General features: G+C 45.0%; 1 protein-coding gene across 1 annotated transcript in view; it reads right to left on the bottom strand.

Annotated features, from left to right (window-relative positions):
* Window positions 1–7,797: 7,797 nt before the first annotated feature.
* The window catches only part of LOC127931955 (CMRF35-like molecule 1), a 12,864-nt gene continuing 1,558 nt past the window's right edge, over window positions 7,798–19,103 (bottom strand). The window contains exons 2-6 of the mRNA XM_052526112.1: window positions 12,206–12,520; window positions 11,917–12,093; window positions 9,983–10,131; window positions 9,315–9,429; window positions 7,798–8,177 (exon numbers count right to left, since the gene is read on the bottom strand). Coding sequence (XP_052382072.1) covers window positions 7,798–8,177; window positions 9,315–9,429; window positions 9,983–10,131; window positions 11,917–12,093; window positions 12,206–12,520 — 1,136 coding nt within the window. The remainder of the gene's footprint in view (window positions 8,178–9,314; window positions 9,430–9,982; window positions 10,132–11,916; window positions 12,094–12,205; window positions 12,521–19,103) is intronic.

Here is a 19,103-nt window from a genome sequence, read left to right as displayed (position 1 = left end):
ATAAACAAACAGATGATTTGAACTAACGAATGATGAATGAATGAATGGACGTGCTGAATGTAATGACTGACAAACAACATAACAAATAAACAAACAGATGATTTGAACTAACGAATGATGAATGAAGGAACAAACAAAAAATACATGAATGAATATATGAACAAATTAAAAGAATAATTATTTTTTAAATCAATAAAAATTTGAATGAATTAACAAACAAATAATGAATGAACGGACGGAACGACTAACTAAATAGTGAATGAACAGATGATTTAACTAGCGAATGATTAATGAACGAACAAATAAATTAATACAGATATGAAAAAAATATGAATAATGAACAAACAATGAATGTTATTAAATGAATATTTGAACTAATTAACAAATGAACGATCAAATAAATGAATTATTTAAAAGCACAAATGAATGACTAAATGACAACATGAAAACATGAACAAATGACAACATGAATTAATGCTGTTCCATACAGATCAGTGACAGTAGTAGACTATGTAGCAGAGTGTTTAATGGTGCAGTACATTATGAGGTGTCTACAGTAGTAGACTATGTAGCAGAGTGTTTAATGGTGCAGTACATTATGAGGTGTCTACAGTAGTAGACTATGTAGCAGAGTGTTTAATGGTGCAGTACATTATGAGGTGTCTACAGTAGTAGACTATGTAGCAGAGTGTTTAATGGTGCAGTACATTATGAGGTGTCTACAGTAGTAGACTATGTAGCAGAGTGTTTAATGGTGCAGTACATTATGAGGTGTCTACAGTAGTAGACTATGTAGCAGAGTGTTTAATGGTGCAGTACATTATGAGGTGTCTACAGTAGTAGACTATGTAGCAGAGTGTTTAATGGTGCAGTACATTATGAGGTGTCTACAGTAGTAGACTATGTAGCAGAGTGTTTAATGGTGCAGTACATTATGAGGTGTCTACAGTAGTAGACTATGTAGCAGAGTGTTTAATGGTGCAGTACATTATGAGGTGTCTACAGTAGTAGACTATGTAGCAGAGTGTTTAATGGTGCAGTACATTATGAGGTGTCTACAGTAGTAGACTATGTAGCAGAGTGTTTAATGGTGCAGTACATTATGAGGTGTCTACAGTAGTAGACTATGTAGCAGAGTGTTTAATGGTGCAGTACATTATGAGGTGTCTACAGTAGTAGACTATGTAGCAGAGTGTTTAATGGTGCAGTACATTATGAGGTGTCTACAGTAGTAGACTATGTAGCAGAGTGTTTAATGGTGCAGTACATTATGAGGTGTCTACAGTAGTAGACTATGTAGCAGAGTGTTTAATGGTGCAGTACATTATGAGGTGTCTACAGTAGTAGACTATGTAGCAGAGTGTTTAATGGTGCAGTACATTATGAGGTGTCTACAGTAGTAGACTATGTAGCAGAGTGTTTAATGGTGCAGTACATTATGAGGTGTCTACAGTAGTAGACTATGTAGCAGAGTGTTAATGGTGCAGTACATTATGAGGTGTCTACAGTAGTAGACTATGTAGCAGAGTGTTTAATGGTGCAGTACATTATGAGGTGTCTACAGTAGTAGACTATGTAGCAGAGTGTTTAATGGTGCAGTACATTATGAGGTGTCTACAGCTGTTGGGGGAGTGTCTGGGGGTTACTAGAATCAGAGTCTTTACTGAAGGTAAGATGGCGCTGACAAAGATGGCTGCCTTGCTTCACGTTCTTAGGAAACTATGCAGTGTTTTGTTTTTTTATGTATTATTTCTTACATTGTGACCCCAGGAAATCTGAAGTCTTATTACATACAGCCGGGAGGAACTATTGGATATCAGAGCAACGTCAACTTACCAACATAACGACCAGGAATACGACTTTCCCGAAGCGGATCCTCTGTTCGGACCACCACCCAGGATAATGGATCTGATCCCAGTAGACGACCCAAAACAACCGAAGGGCAGACGGGGCGGTCTTTTGGTCAGGCTTCGTAGGCACATCGCTCTCCGCTCCCGAGTATACTACTCGCCAATGTCCAGTCCGTTGACAACAAGTTCGATGAAATTCGAGTAAGGGTTGCCTTCCAGAGAGACATCAGAGACTGTAACATTCTCTGTTTCACGGAAACATGGCTCACTCTGAATATGTTGTCAGAGTCGGTACAGCCACCTGGTTTCTTCACGCATCGCGCCGACAGAAACAAGCATCTCTCTGGTAAGAAGAAGGGCGGGGTGTATGCCTTTTTAATTAATGACTCATGGTGTAATCATAACAACATACAGGCGCTCAAGTCCTTCTGTACACCTGACCTAACAAAGCTAATCTGAAAACAAGGCTCGCTAAATTTTATCAGCATATCAAATGCGCAACTCGAACTGGCAGCATTCTGGATCATTGCTACTCTAACTTCTGCGACACATACAAAGCCCTCCCCACCCTCCTGTTGGCAAATCTGACCATAACTCCATTGTTGTTGCTCCCAGCCTATAGACAGAAACTAAAACAGGAAACGCCCGTGCTCAGGTCTGTTCAACGCTGGTCCGACCAATCGGATTCCACGCTTCATGATTGCTTCGATCATGTGGACTGGGATATAACCTAAGACAACAACATTGATGTATGCACTGACTCGGTGAGTGATTTTCTTAGTAATTGCATCGGTGACGTTGTACCCATTGTGACTATTAAAACCTTCCCTAACCAGAAACTGTGGATTGATGGCAGCATTAGGGAAACACTGAAAGTCTTTGCTTCCCCAACTCATCTCAGCTCACTGGTCACCATAGCAGCAGTGGCACTGTGTTTGAGGACAAAACAGTGCCACTGACACGGCCCGCTACCAAAACCTGTGGGCTCTCCTTCACCGTGGCCAACGTGAGTAAAACATTTAAACGTGTTAACCCTCGCAAGGCTGCCGGCCCAGACGGCATCCATAGACGTGTCCTCAGAGCGCAGACCAGGTGGCTGGTGTGTTTACGGACATATTCAATCAGTCCCTATCCCAGTCTGCTGTGCCCACATGCTTCCAGAGGGCCACCATTGTTCCTGTTCCCAAGAAAGCCGAGGTAACTGAGCTAAATGACTATCGCCCCATAGAGCTCACTTCTGTCATCATGAAGTGCTTTGAGAGACTAGTCATGGACCATATCACCTCCACCCAACCTGATACCCTACACCCACTCCAATTGCTTACCGCCCCAATAGGTCCACAGACGACTCAATCACAATCACACTGCACACTGCCCTATCTTATCTGGACAAGAGGAATACCTATGTAAGAATGCTGTTCATCGACTACAGCTCAGCATTTAACACCATAGAACCCTCCAAACTCGTCATTAAGCTCGAGACCCTGGGTCTCGATCCCGCCCTGTGCAACTGGTCCTGGACTTTCTGATGGGCTGCCCCCAGGTGATGAGGGTAGGAAACAACATCTCCACCCTGCTGATCCTCAACACTGGGGCCCCACAAGGGTGCGTTCTCAGCCCTCTCCTGTACTCCCTGTTCACCCATGACTGGGTGGCCATGTACGCCTCCAACTCAATCATCAAGTTTGCAGACGACACTATAGTGGTAGGCTTGATTACCAACAACAACAAGATGGTCTACAGGGAGGAGGAGAGGACCCTCGGAGTGTGGTGTCAGGAAAATATCTCCCACTCAACGTCAACAAAGCAAAGGAGATGATCGTGGACTTCAGGAAAGAGCAGACGGACCACCCCCTATCCACATCGACGGACGGCAGAGGAGAAGGTGGAAAGTTTTAAGTTCCTCGGTGTACAAATCACGGACAAACTGAAATGGTCCACCCACACAGACAGCGTGGTGAAGAGGGCGCAACCTCAGGAGGTTGAAGAAATTTGGCTTGTCACCGAAAACACTCACAAACTTTTACAGATGCACAATCGAGAGCATCCTGTCGGGCTGTATCACCGCATGGTAAGGCAACTGCTCGGCCCACAACCGTAAGACTCTCCAGAGCCTACACTACACCCTACACTACTCCTGTTACAGTACCTGTTACAGTACCTTCACTACACCCTACACTACTCCTGTTACAGTACCTTCACTACACCCTACACTACTCCTGTCACAGTACCTACACTACTCCTGTTACAGTACCTTCACTACACCCTACACTACTCCTGTTACAGTACCGACACTACACCCTACACTACTCCTGTTACAGTACCTTCACTACACCCTACACTACTCCTGACACTTCACACCCTACACTTCACTCCTGTTACAGTACCTTCACACCGTACACCCGTACAGTACCTTCACTACCCTGTCACAGTACCTTCACTACACCTACACTACTCCTGTCACAGTACCTTCACTACACTACTCCTGTTACAGTACCTTCACTACACCCTCCTACTTGTCACAGTACCTTCACTACACCTACACTACTCCTGTTACAGTACCTTCACTACACCCTGTTACAGTACCTACTCCTGTCACAGTACCTTCACTACACCCTACACTACTCCTGTTACAGTACCTTCACTACACCCTACACTACTCCTGTTACAGTACCTTCACTACACCCTACACTACTCCTGTTACAGTACCGTCACTACACCTACATTACTCCTGTTACAGTACCTTCACTACACCCTACACTACTCCTGTTACAGTACCTTCACTACACCCTACACTACTCCTGTTACTACTCCTGTTACAGTACTTTCACCCTACACCCCTGCACTACTCCTGTTACAGTACCGTCACTACACCCTACATTACTCCTGTTACAGTACCTTCACACCCTACACCTCCTGTCACAGTACCTTCACTCCTGTTACAGTACCTTCACTACACCCTACACTACTCCTGTCACAGTTCACTTCACTACTCCTGTTACAGTACCTTCACTACACCCTACACTACCCTGTTACAGTACTTCACTACACCCTACATTACTCCTGTTACAGTACCTTCACTACACCCTACACTACTCCTGTCACAGTACCTTCACTACACCCTACACTACTCCTGTCACAGTACCTTCACTACACTACTCCTGTCACAGTTCCTTCACTACTGTTACAGTACCTTCACTACACCCTACACTACTCCTGTTACAGTACCTTCACTACACTACACTACTTACACTACTCCTGTTACAGTACCTTCACTACACCCTACACTACTCCTGTCACCTTCACTACACTACTCCTGTTACAGTACCTTCACTACACCCTACACTACTCCTGTTACAGTACCTTCACTACACCTTACACTACTCCTGTTACAGTACCTTCACTACACTACTCCTGTTACAGTACCTTCACTACACCCTACACTACTCCTGTCACAGTACCTTCACTACTCCTTTCACAGTACCTTCACTACACCGTACACTACTCCTGTTACAGTACCTTCACTACACTACTCCTGCTACAGTACCTTCACTACACTACTCCTGCTACAGTACCTTCACTACACTACTCCTGCTACAGTACCTTCACTACACCGTACAGTACTCCTGCTCCAATACCTTCACTACACCTACCCTGCTACAGTACCTTCACTACACTACTCCTGCTACAGTACCTTCACTACACCGTACAGTACTCCTGTCACACTACACTACTCTGCTACAGTACCTTCACTACACTACTCCTGGTGTACCTTCACTACAGGTACAGTACCCTGCAAGTCTAGACAGTACCTTCACTACACTCTTTCAGTTTACATGTACTGCTGTCACACTACAGTCTGAGTCAGGCGGTTCAAGTCTAGAAGACTCTTCCTCTTTCTTTACATGTGCACAAACACACTGACAAACACACACACACACACACACACACACACACACACACACACACACACACACACACACACACACACACACACACTAGAAACACACTGACAAACACACACTACAAACACACACTCAAGCACATAAACAAACACACACACACTGACAAACACACACTACACACACACACTAGCAAACACACACTACACACACACTCAAGCACATAAAGAAACACACACACACATAAACACGCACTTGACTATTTTGATGTTTTAATGAAATGCTTTAAAAGGCACAGTGTATATACATACACAATAGATATGTAAATCTCAAAGGTAGAACGGACTCTTATGGTATTACTGTCTTCATTATTATAACAGACTAAATGAAGACAAGATTTGACAAACACATAATTCATATTTACACAAATATTTACAATGATGTTGGTTGACTTTCACAAAATCTGGAGATAAAAGTGATTTTAAAGCCAGATGTTCATATTTTACATACATTATATACAGTAAAACCACATGAGCTGTTTTAATACAATGTGTCAAGGAGGATTTGAAACATGAAAGGGATTGTTTTTAATGTCATTCCAAGATGGCGGCTCTGTGGTGACAACCCTTCTTCCTCTGCTCTCATCCTTCTAGACCTATCGGCTGGCTTCGATACTGTGAACCATCAGATCCTCCTCTCCACCCTCTCCGAGTTGGGCATCTCCGGCGCGGCCCACGCTTGATTGCGTCCTACCTTACAGGTCGCTCCTACCAGGTGGCGTGGCGAGAATCTGTCTCCTCACCACGCGCTCTCACCACTGGTGTCCCCCAGGGCTCTGTTCTAGGCCCTCTCCTATTCTCGCTATACACCAAGTCACTTGGCTCTGTCATAACCTCACATGGTCTCTCCTATCATTGCTATGCAGACGACACACAATTGATCTTCTCCTTTCCCCCTTCTGATGACCAGGTGGCGAATCGTATCTCTGCATGTCTGGCAGACATATCAGTGTGGAGGACGGATCACCACCTCAAGCTGAACCTCGGCAAGACGGAGCTGCTCTTCCTCCCGGGAAGGACTGCCCGTTCCATGATCTCGCCATCACGGTTGACAACTCCATTGTGTCCTCCTCCCAGAGCGCTAAGAACCTTGGCGTGATCCTGGACAACACCCTGTCGTTCTCAACTAACATCAAGGCGGTGGCCCGTTCCTGTAGGTTCATGCTCTACAACATCCGCAGAGTACGACCCTGCCTCACACAGGAAGCGGCGCAGGTCCTAATCCAGGCACTTGTCATCTCCCGTCTGGATTACTGCAACTCGCTGTTGGCTGGGCTCCCTGCCTGTGCCATTAAACCCCTACAACTCATCCAGAACGCCGCAGCCCGTCTGGTGTTCAACCTTCCCAAGTTCTCTCACGTTCTCTCACGTCACTCTCACGTCTCCACTGGCTTCCAGTTGAAGCTCGCATCCGCTACAAGAACATGGTGCTTGCCTACGGAGCTGTGAGGGGAACGGCACCTCAGTACCTCCAGGCTCTGATCAGGCTCTACACCCAAACAAGGGCACTGCGTTCATCCACCTCTGGCCTGCTCGCCTCCCTACCACTGAGGAAGTACAGTTCCCCGCTCAGCCCAGTCAAAACTGTTCGCTGCTCTGGCCCCCAATGGTGGAACAAACTCCCTCACGACGCCAGGACAGCGGAGTCAATCACCACCTTCTACCTGAAACCCCACCTCTTTAAGGAATACCTAGTATAGGATAAGTAATCCTTCTCACCCCCCTAAAAGATTTAGATGCACTATTGTAAAGTGGCTGTTCCACTGGATGTCATAAGGTGAATGCACCAATTTGTAAGTCGCTCTGGATAAGAGCGTCTGCTAAATGACTTAAATGTAAATGTAAATCTCTCTACAGGAGCTTCTCTTCTTCCCAGATGGCACCTTGTTCCCTATAGAGCACTGCCTTTGACCAGGGTCCATATGGGGGATAGATAATAGGGTGTCATTTGGGACACATTCCTTGTATATATTCTATAGTACTACATTATTGTGGGTAGCTGAGCTGTAGAGTAGAGGGCATCTTCTGGAGTGTCTTTAGAGGTGCACAGCAGGGTATCTTGTAGATTCTACAGTATCTTTGGGTAGCTGAGCTGTGAGTAGTGTCTTTAGAGAGGTGCACAGCAGGGTATCTAGTAGATTCTACAGTATCTTTGGGTAGCTGGGCTGTAGAGTAGAGGGCATCTTCTGGAGTGTCTTTAGAGAGGTGCACAGCAGGGTATCTTGTAGATTCTACAGTATCTTTGGGTAGCTGGGCTGTAGAATAGATGGAATCATCCTGGGTTCCACTGGCTGTTGGAGGACATGAAGAGACTCTATAATCTGTAGGTAGATCCACACTGGAGTAGATGAGAGAAGCTGGTTGATCTGCAGTAGAATATGGATTTATATCATCTTTGGGAAGTCAACAGTAGAATAACATGGCAGGTTAGGATAATTAACGTGGGAGGTTAGTAGAAATAAAATAGCAGGTTAGGAAAATGTACATTGCCATTCAGGATAACGTGACAGGTTAGGAAAATCAGGTTAAGGTTAGGAAAAGAGTTAGGGTTAGCTAAAATACTACAAGGAAGCAGCAAGCAGCCACTCAAATAGACATTAAGTGGCCAACAAACTGCCCAATTAGCTGGGCAGTTTGTTGTTTAGCTGTTTTCCATAGACCCATTGATGTTGCTCTTCCCACTTATTTGTCAACGCCCACTTTCAAACACACTCCACCTATGCAGTTACACATGAATCTGTGGAAGACCTGTGGCAGAGCTAGCAGGGTAGGTTGTAGAGGCTTGGCCAGCAGGGTAGGTTGTAGAGGCTTGGCCAGCAGGGTAGGTTGTAGAGGCTTGGCCAGCAGGGTAGGTTGTAGAGGCTTGGCCAGCAGGGTAGGTTGTAGAGGCTTGGCCAGCAGGGTAGGTTGTAGAGGCTTGGCCAGCAGGGTAGGTTGTAGAGGCTTGGCCAGCAGGGTAGGTTGTAGAGGCTTGGCCAGCAGGGTAGGTTGTAGAGGCTTGGCCAGCAGGGTAGGTTGTAGAGGCTTGGCCAGCAGGGTAGGTTGTAGAGGCTTGGCCAGCAGGGTAGGTTGTAGAGGCTTGGCCAGCAGGGTAGGTTGTAGAGGTTTGGCCAGCAGGGTAGGTTGTAGAGGCTTGGTCAGCAGGGTAGGTTGGCCAGCAGGGTAGGTTGTAGGCTTGGCCAGCAGGGTAGGTTGTAGAGGCTTGGCCAGCAGGGTAGGTTGTAGAGGCTTGGCCAGCAGGGTAGGTTGTAGAGCTTGGCCAGCAGGGTAGGTTGTAGAGGCTTGGCCAGCAGGGTAGGTTGTAGAGGCTTGGCCAGCAGGGTAGGTTGTAGAGGCTTGGCCAGCAGGGTAGGTTGTAGAGGCTTGGCCAGCAGGGTAGGTTGTAGAGGCTTGGCCAGCAGGGTAGGTTAGAGAGGCTTGGCCAGCAGGGTAGATTGTAGAGGCTTGGCCAGCAGGGTAGGTTGTAGAGGCTTGGCCAGCAGGGCAGGTTGTAGAGGAATGACCAGTAGGGTAGATTGTAGAGTTGGTAGGTGATTTGACAGTAGAGTAGACTGAAGAGATGACCACAGGAAGTGTGTCTGTCTGTCTGTCTCTGATCTCCTCGTACACACAGACAACCTGCATAAAGAACCAATGAGGATTACTACATACATACATGGTTAATATGGAAAAGAGTGGAGGGCCCTCAACCAACGTGAGTCAGGGTTCAAACCAAAACATGTCAATGAAGAACTACATTGTTAATATGGCTGCATTTACACAGGCAGCCCTTTATTGGCTAAATATATAATGTGATTGGTCAAAAGACCAATCATTAAGATCAGAATTGGGCTGCCTGTGTAAACGCAGCCTATGAGTCTGAGAATCCATCATGTGTTGAAACTGAGCTGTCTAATGAACAAGTGTTGTTTGTAGGAGGTTCTTCCAGTTGACAGATTGAGGACTGATAACAGACTACAGTAGAATCCCACTAGAGGCTGTAGACTCACACACTCAACCCTTAATGTTTAGTTTACCACCTCCCTGTCTATCACCTCTACACTACAAGTTATCATGGACACACACACACACACACACACACACACACACACACACACACACACACACACACACACACACACACACACACACACACACACACACACACACACCCCCTCCTTGTGTCTCTCACCTCTCCAGCAGGGTCAGGTTGTGTGTTGGAGGAGACTGGTGGTGGTGGTGTTCTCCTGGTTCCTCTCCTCTGTCTGTAGAACAGGAGCAGGACCAGACCTAACACTGTCACCATGACTACCAGACCAACACTGGTCCACACCATCAGACCTGACCACAGACAGGAGGAGAGACTTTACAGAGTACTGTATATATCATAGATACCATCAGACCTGACCACAGACAGGAGGAGAGACTCTACAGAGTACTGTATATATCATAGATACCATCAGACCTGACCACAGACAGGAGGAGAGACTTTACAGAGTACTGTATATATCATAGATACCATCAGACCTGACCACAGACAGGAGGAGAGACTTTACAGAGTACTGTATATATCATAGATACCATCAGACCTGACCACAAACAGGAGGAGAGACTTTATGAGGGTTGAACAAAGCAGGTCAGTTTGCTAAAATATCCAGATTTTTGCAAACCCGATGCTTTCAGACTATAAATATCATAGATGGATACAACTGTCATTTGGTCGGTTGGATGGTAGACTGGTGGATAGATCAGTCAATAAGATAAGATAGATTGGATGGTAGTCAGTTGTATGGTCCTACAGACAGACAGGACTGTATAGATCATAGATAACATGAATTACAACGTTCATTCGATCAGTTGGTTTTTCAGTAAGGACAGACAGACAGACAGACAGACAGACAGACAGACAGACAGACAGACAGACAGACAGACAGACAGACAGACAGACAGACAGACAGACAGACAAGAAGGCAGACAGACAGAAAGACAGACAGACAGGCAAGAAGACAGACAGACCAACAGGCAAGAAGACAGACAGACAGAGCAGTGAAAATAAAGGTGTGAAAAAGGAAGAGACTTCACTATCTTGCTAGTTATGGGATCAAATCAAATCAAATCAAATGTATTTATATAGCCCTTCGTACATCAGCTGATATCTCAAAGTGCTGTACAGAAACCCAGCCTAAAACCCCAAACAGCAAACAATGCAGGTGTAAAAGCACGGGATGATAAATATAAAGGAAGAGACTTCACTATCTTGCTAGTTATGGGATGACAGATATAAAGGAAGAGACTTCACTATCTTGCTAGTTATGGGATGATAAATATAAAGGAAGAGACTTCACTATCTTGCTAGTTATGGGATGACAAATATAAAGGAAGAGACTTCACTATCTTGCTAGTTATGGGGATGATAAATATAAAGGAAGAGACTTCACTATCTTGCTAGTTATGGGATGATAAATATAAAGGAAGAGACTTCACTATCTTGCTAGTTATGGGATGATAAATATAAAGGAAGAGACTTCACTATCTTGCTAGTTATGGGGATGATAAATATAAAGGAAGAGACTTCACTATCTTGCTAGTTATGGGATGATAAATATAAAGGAAGAGACTTCACTATCTTGCTAGTTATGGGATGATAAATATAAAGGAAGAGACTGAGTAAGATAGTGACCATAGTAACCATGGTGTCAGCAGCTGCTTTCCACAAAACGACTTCCTGCATCCCCATGACAACATAGTCCCTGCTACAACATAATAGAACACCATTATATATTAGGCACCACTGAAATCAGTATACATGAAACTTAACAGCACTCTGTCCTGCAAGAGAGTATTCCTATTGAGGAGAATCTAGATGAGAGGGACAGAGACAGAGACAGGGAGTGAAAAAGAACGAGAGAGAGAGAAACAGACAGAGAGGTGGGGTGTCAGAGAGATAGAGAGAGATTGAGTGAAAACAAAGAGAGATAGAGAGAGATTGAGTAAAAGAGAAAGCGAGAGAGAAGTAGTGACATTTGTCCAATGATTGAACAGGAACAATTGATTTTCATCCAGCATTACAGCATTTCATATCACAACATATTAATTGTAATGTCTAAGATGAGAGATTCATCATACCAGCTCTTGATAGGTGACCACTGATGTGGTTTGGGAGGGTTGAGGAGGTGTTTGGGGATGTTGTAGAGAGGTTTGGGAGGGTTGTGGAGAGGTTTGGGAGGGTTGTAGAGAGGTTTAGAAGGGATGTGGAGACATGGCGTCGGGAGGTGACAGGTGAGGTTGTAGAAGTGGGAGGAGCTGTGAGTCAATAGAAAGTACAGATAAACACCAATACTGAAACAACTTCATGTCAGGAAATAAGTCAGGAAGTGAATTACTAGATAACAATTCATATGGAGAATTCACTTACCATCTGTAACTGTGAGATGCACCTCTTGGTATGAGTCTAGGCCATATCTCTCCACTCCACACCAGTAGGTCCCAGAGTCTGTCTTCATCAGGTTCTTGATGGTCACATAGAAGACTCCATCTCTGTTGTCTTCTATACTGTATCGATCTTGAGTAACATTCTTGCTACCATTAGTTTTAACCAGAATGTCTTTACCAGAACATGTCCCCTTGCAGAAGTATTTGTTGTTGTTCCCTGCCAACATGAACGAGCAGCCGAACATGACATGTCCTCCTACCACTTCCTTAGTGACAGCTGACTCCACAACACACAGAGCTGTCAAACAGAAACACACAGTACAGTCACAACTGATGACCTGTGAGATATACTTCAACCCTGCTCACATCTAACATTAACCCTGCTCACATCTAACATTAACCCTGCTCACATCTAACATTAACCCTACTCACATCTAACATTAACCCTGCTCACATCTAACATTAACCCTGCTCACATCTAACATTAACCCTGCTCACATCTAACATTCAACCCTGCTCACATCTAACATTAACCCTGCTCACATCTAACATTAACCCTGCTCACATCTAACATTAACCCTACTCACATCTAACATTAACCCTGCTCACATCTAACATTAACCCTACTCACATCTAACATTAACCCTGCTCACATCTAACATTAACCCTACTCACATATAACATTAACCCTGCTCACATCTAACATTAACCCTGCTCACATCTAACATTAACCCTGCTCACATCTAACATTAACCCTACTCACATCTAACATTAACCCTGCTCACATCTAACATTAACCCTACTCACATATAACATTAACCCTGCTCACATCTAACATTAACCCTGCTCACATCTAACTTCAACCCTGCTCACATCTAACATAAACCCTGCTCACATCTAACATTAACCCTGCTCACATCTAACATTAACCCTGCTCATCTAACATTAACCCTGCTCACATCTAACATTAACCCTGCTCACATCTAACATTAACCCTGCTCAACCCTGGATCTAACATTAACCCTGCTCACATCTAACATTAACCCTGCTCACATCTAACATTAACCCTGCTCACATCTAACATTAACCCTGCTCACATCTAACATTAACCCTGCTCACATCTAACATTAACCCTGCTCACATCTAACATTAACCCTGCTCACATCTAACATTAACCCTGCTCACATCTAACATTAACCCTACTCACATCTAACATTAACCCTGCTCACATCTAACATTAACCCTGCTCACATCTAACATTAACCCTGCTCACATCTAACATTAACCCTGCTCACATCTAACATTAACCCTGCTCACATCTAACATTAACCCTGCTCACATCTAACATTAACCCTGCTCACATCTAACATTAACCCTGCTCACATCTAACATTAACCCTGCTCACATCTAACATTAACCCTGCTCACATCTAACATTAACCCTGCTCACATCTAACATTAACCCTGCTCACATCTAACATTAACCCTGCTCACATCTAACATTAACCCTGCTCATCTAACATTAACCCTGCTCACATCTAACATTAACCCTGCTCACATCTAACATTAACCCTGCTCACATCTAACATTAACCCTGCTCACATCTAACATTAACCCTGCTCACATCTAACATTAACCCTGCTCACATCTAACATTAACCCTGCTCATCTAACATTAACCCTGCTCACATCTAACATTAACCCTGCTCACATCTAACATTAACCCTGCTCACATCTAACATTAACCCTGCTCATCTAACATTAACCCTGCTCACATCTAACATTAACCCTGCTCACATCTAACATTAACCCTGCTCACATCTAACATTAACCCTGCTCAATCTAACATTAACCCTGCTCACATCTAACATTAAACCTGCTCATCTAACATTAACCCTGCTCACATCTAACATTAACCCTGCTCATACATCTAACATTAACTGCTCACATCTATTAACCCTGCTCACATCTAACATTAACCCTGCTCATCTAACATTAACCCTGCTCACATCTAACATTAACCCTGCTCACATCTAACATTAACCCTGCTCATCTAACATTAATCCTGCTCAAATCTAACATTAACCCTACTCACATCTAACTTTAACCCTGCTCATCTAACATTAACCCTGCTCACATCTAACATTAACCCTGCTCACATCTAACATTAATCCTGCTCAAATCTAACATTAACCCTACTCACATCTAACTTTAACCCTGCTCAATCTAACATTAACCCTGCTCACATCTAACATTAACCCTGCTCAATCTAACATTAACCCTGCTCAATCTAACTTTAACCCTGCTAAATCTAACACTAACCCTGCTCATCTAACATTAACCCTGCTCACATCTAACTTTAACCCTGCTCACATCTAACATTAACCCTGAAATGCTGAATACAACAGGTGTAGTAGACTTTACCGTGAAATGCTGAATACAACAGGTGTAGTAGACCTTACAGTGAAATTCTGAATACAACAGGTGTAGTAGACCTTACAGTGAAATGCTGAATACAACAGGTGTAGTAGACCTTACAGTGAAATTCTGAATACAACAGGTGTAGTAGACCTTACAGTGAAATGCTGAATACAACAGGTGTAGTAGACCTTACAGTGAAATGCTGAATACAACAGGTGTAGTAGACCTTACAGTGAAATGCTGAATACAACAGGTGTAGTAGACCTTACAGTGAAATGCTGAATACAACAGGTGTAGTAGACCTTACAGTGAAATGCTGAATACAACAGGTGTAGTAGACCTTACCGTGAAATGCTGAATACAACAGGTGTAGTAGACCTTATCGTGAAATGCTGAATACAACAGGTGTAGTAGACCTTACCGTGAAATGCTGAATACAACAGGTGTAGTAGACCTTACCGTGAAATGCTGAATACAACAGGTGTAGTAGACCTTACAGTGAAATGCTGAATACAACAGGTGTAGTAGACCTTACAGTATTATGTGAAACATAGGTAAGTAAAGAAACAGGAGCGAGGCTACATACAGTAGGGAGGCTACATACAGTAGGGAGGCTACATACAGTAGCGAGTCTACATACAGTAGGGAGGCTACATACAGTAAAGGGAGGCTACATACAGTAGGAGGCTAGTAGAGGCTACATACAGTAGGAGGCTACATACAGTAGGGAGGCTACATACAGTAGGGAGGCTATATACAGTAGGAGGCTACATACAGTACAGGCTATATACAGTAGAGGCTACATACAGTAGGGAGGCTACATACAGTAGGGAGGCTACATAGTAGAGGCTATATACAGTAGGGAGGCTACATACAGTAGGGAGGCTATATACAGTAGGGAGGCTACATACAGTAGGAGGCTATATACAGTAGGAGGCTATACAGTACAGTAGGGAGGCTACATACAGTAGGGAGCTACATACAGTAGGGAGGCTATAGGAGGGAGCTAGTAGAGGCTACATACAGTAGGGAGGCTATATACAGTAGGGAGGCTACATACAGTAGGGAGGCTACATACAGTAGGGAGGCTATATACAGTAGGGAGGCTACATACAGTAGGGAGGCTATATACAGTAGGGAGGCTACATACAGTAGGGAGGCTATATACAGTAGGGAGGCTAGGCTACATAGGAGGCTAGTAGGGAGGCTACATACAGTAGGGAGGCTATATACAGTAGGGAGGCTACATACAGTAGGGAGGCTATAGGGAGGCTATATACAGTAGGGGCTAGGGGAGGCTACATACAGTAGGGAGGCTATAGTAGGGAGGCTACATACAGTAGGGAGGCTACATACAGTAGGGCTAGGCTACATACAGTAGGGAGGCTACATACAGTAGGGAGGCTACATACAGTAGGGAGGCTACATACAGTAGGGAGGCTACATACAGTGCTACATACAGTAGGGAGGCTACTATACAGTAGGGAGGCTACATACAGTAGGGAGGCTACATACAGTAGGGAGGCTATATACAGTAGGGAGGCTACATACAGTAGGGAGGCTACATACAGTAGGGAGGCTATATACAGTAGGGGCTACATACAGTAGCTAGGCTATACAGTAGGAGGCTACATACAGTAGGGAGGCTACATACAGTAGGGAGGCTACATACAGTAGGGAGGCTACATACAGTAGGGAGGCTACATACAGTAGGGAGGCTACATACAGTAGGGAGTAGGAGGCTACATACAGTAGGGAGGCTACATACAGTAGGGGCTAGGTAGGGAGGCTACATACAGTAGGGAGGCTACATACAGTAGGGAGGCTACATACAGTAGGGAGGCTACATACAGTAGGGAGGCTACATACAGTAGGGAGGCTACATACAGTAGGGAGGCTACATACAGTAGGAGGTAGGGAGGCTATATACAGTAGGGAGGCTACATACAGTAGGGAGGCTACATACAGTAGCTACATATACAGTAGGTAGGCTACATACAGTAGGGAGGCTACATACAGGGAGGCTAGTAGGAGGCTACATACAGTAGGCTACATACAGTAGGCTACATACAGTAGGGAGGCTATATACAGTAGGGAGGCTACATACAGTAGGGATACAGTAGGAGGCTACATACAGTAGGAGGCTACATACAGTAGGAGGCTAGGTAGGGAGGCTACATACAGTAGGGAGGCTACATACAGTAGGGAGGCTACATACAGTAGGAGGCTATATACAGTAGGGAGGCTACATACAGTAGGGAGGCTACATACAGTAGGAGGCTACAGTACAGTAGAGGAGGCTACATACAGTAGGGAGGCTACATACAGTAGGGAGGCTACATACAGCTACATACAGTAGGGAGGCTACATACAGTAGGGGAGGCTATATACAGTAGGGAGGCTACATACAGTACAGGCTAGTAGAGGCTACATACAGTAGGGAGGCTATATACAGTAGGGAGGCTACATACAGTAGGGAGGCTACATACAGTAGGGAGGCTACATACAGTAGGAGGCTACATACAGTAGGAGGCTATATACAGTAGGGAGGCTACATACAGTAGAGGGAGGCTACATACAGTAGGGCTAGTAGACATACAGTAGGGAGGCTATATACAGTAGGGAGGCTACATACAGTAGGGAGGCTACATACATAGGCAGTAGGGAGGCTACATACAGTAGGGAGGCTACATACAGTAGGAGGCTACATACAGTAGGGAGGCTACATACAGTAGGGAGGCTACATACAGTAGGAGGCTACATACAGTAGGGAGGCTACATACAGTAGGGAGGCTACATACAGTAGGGAGGCTATATACAGTAGGAGGCTAGTAGGGAGGCTATATACAGTAGGGAGGCTACATACAGTAGGGAGGCTACATACAGTAGGGAGGCTACATACAGTAGGGAGGCTATATACAGTAGGGGCTAGTAGCTACATACAGTAGGGAGGCTACATACAGTAGGGAGGCTATATACAGTAGGAGGCTACATACAGCTACATACAGTAGGGAGGCTACATACAGTAGGGAGGCTACATACAGTAGGGAGGCTATATACAGTAGGGAGGCTACATACAGTAGGGAGGCTATATACATAGGGAGGCTACATACAGTAGGGAGGCTAGGGAGGCTACATACAGTAGGGAGGCTACATACAGTAGGGAGGCTACATACAGTAGGGAGGCTACATACAGTAGGGAGGCTAGTAGGGAGGCTACATACAGTAGTAGGAGGCTACATACAGTAGGGAGGCTATATACAGTAGGGAGGCTACATACAGTAGGGAGAGGCTATATACAGTAGGGAGGCTATATACAGTAGGGAGGCTACATACAGTAGGAGGCTAGTAGGAGGCTATACAGTAGGGAGGCTACATACAGTAGGGAGGCTACATACAGTAGGGAGGCTACATACAGTACAGTAGGGAGGCTACATACAGTAGGGAGGCTACATACAGTAGGGAGGCTACATACAGTAGGGAGGCTACATACAGTAGGGGCTAGTAGCTACATACAGTAGGAGGCTACATACAGTAGGGAGGCTACATACAGTAGGGAGGCTACATACAGTAGGGAGGCTACATACAGTAGGGAGGCTACATACAGTAGGGAGGCTACATACAGTAGGGAGGCTACATACAGTAGGGAGGCTACATACAGTAGGGAGGCTACATACAGTAGGAGGCTATATACAGGCTACATACAGTAGGGAGGCTACATACAGTAGGGAGGCTACATACAGTAGGAGGCTACATACAGTAGGAGGCTATATACAGTAGGGAGGCTACATACAGTAGGGGCTAGGCTACAGTAGGGAGGCTACAGTAGGGAGGCTACATACAGTAGGGAGGCTACATACAGTAGGGAGTAGGAGGCTATACAGTAGGGAGGCTATATACAGTAGGGAGGCTACATACAGTAGGGAGGCTACATACAGTAGGGAGGCTACATACAGTAGGCTACATACAGTAGGGAGGCTACATACAGTAGGGAGGCTATACATAGGGGAGTAGGGGAGGCTATATACAGTAGGGAGGCTACATACAGTAGGGAGGCTATATACTAGTAGGGAGGCTACATACAGTAGGGGCTAGGCTACAGTACTAGTAGGGAGGCTACATACAGTAGGCTACATACAGTAGGGAGGCTACATACAGTAGGGAGGCTACATACAGTAGGGAGGCTACATACAGTAGGGAGGCTACATACAGTAGGGAGGCTACATACAGTAGGGAGGCTACATACAGTAGGGAGGCTATATACAGTAGGGAGGCTACATACAGTAGGGAGGCTACATACAGTAGGGAGGCTACATACAGTAGGGAGGCTACATACAGTAGGAGGCTATATACAGTAGGGAGGCTACATACAGTAGGGAGGCTATATACAGTAGGGAGGCTACATACAGTAGGGAGGCTACATACAGTAGGGAGGCTATATACAGTAGGGAGGCTACATACA

Source organism: Oncorhynchus keta, chromosome 10, assembly GCF_023373465.1.
Source record: "Oncorhynchus keta strain PuntledgeMale-10-30-2019 chromosome 10, Oket_V2, whole genome shotgun sequence".
NCBI classification, from domain to species: domain Eukaryota; kingdom Metazoa; phylum Chordata; class Actinopteri; order Salmoniformes; family Salmonidae; genus Oncorhynchus; species Oncorhynchus keta.
This window is presented reverse-complemented; position numbering and strand designations above follow the sequence as displayed.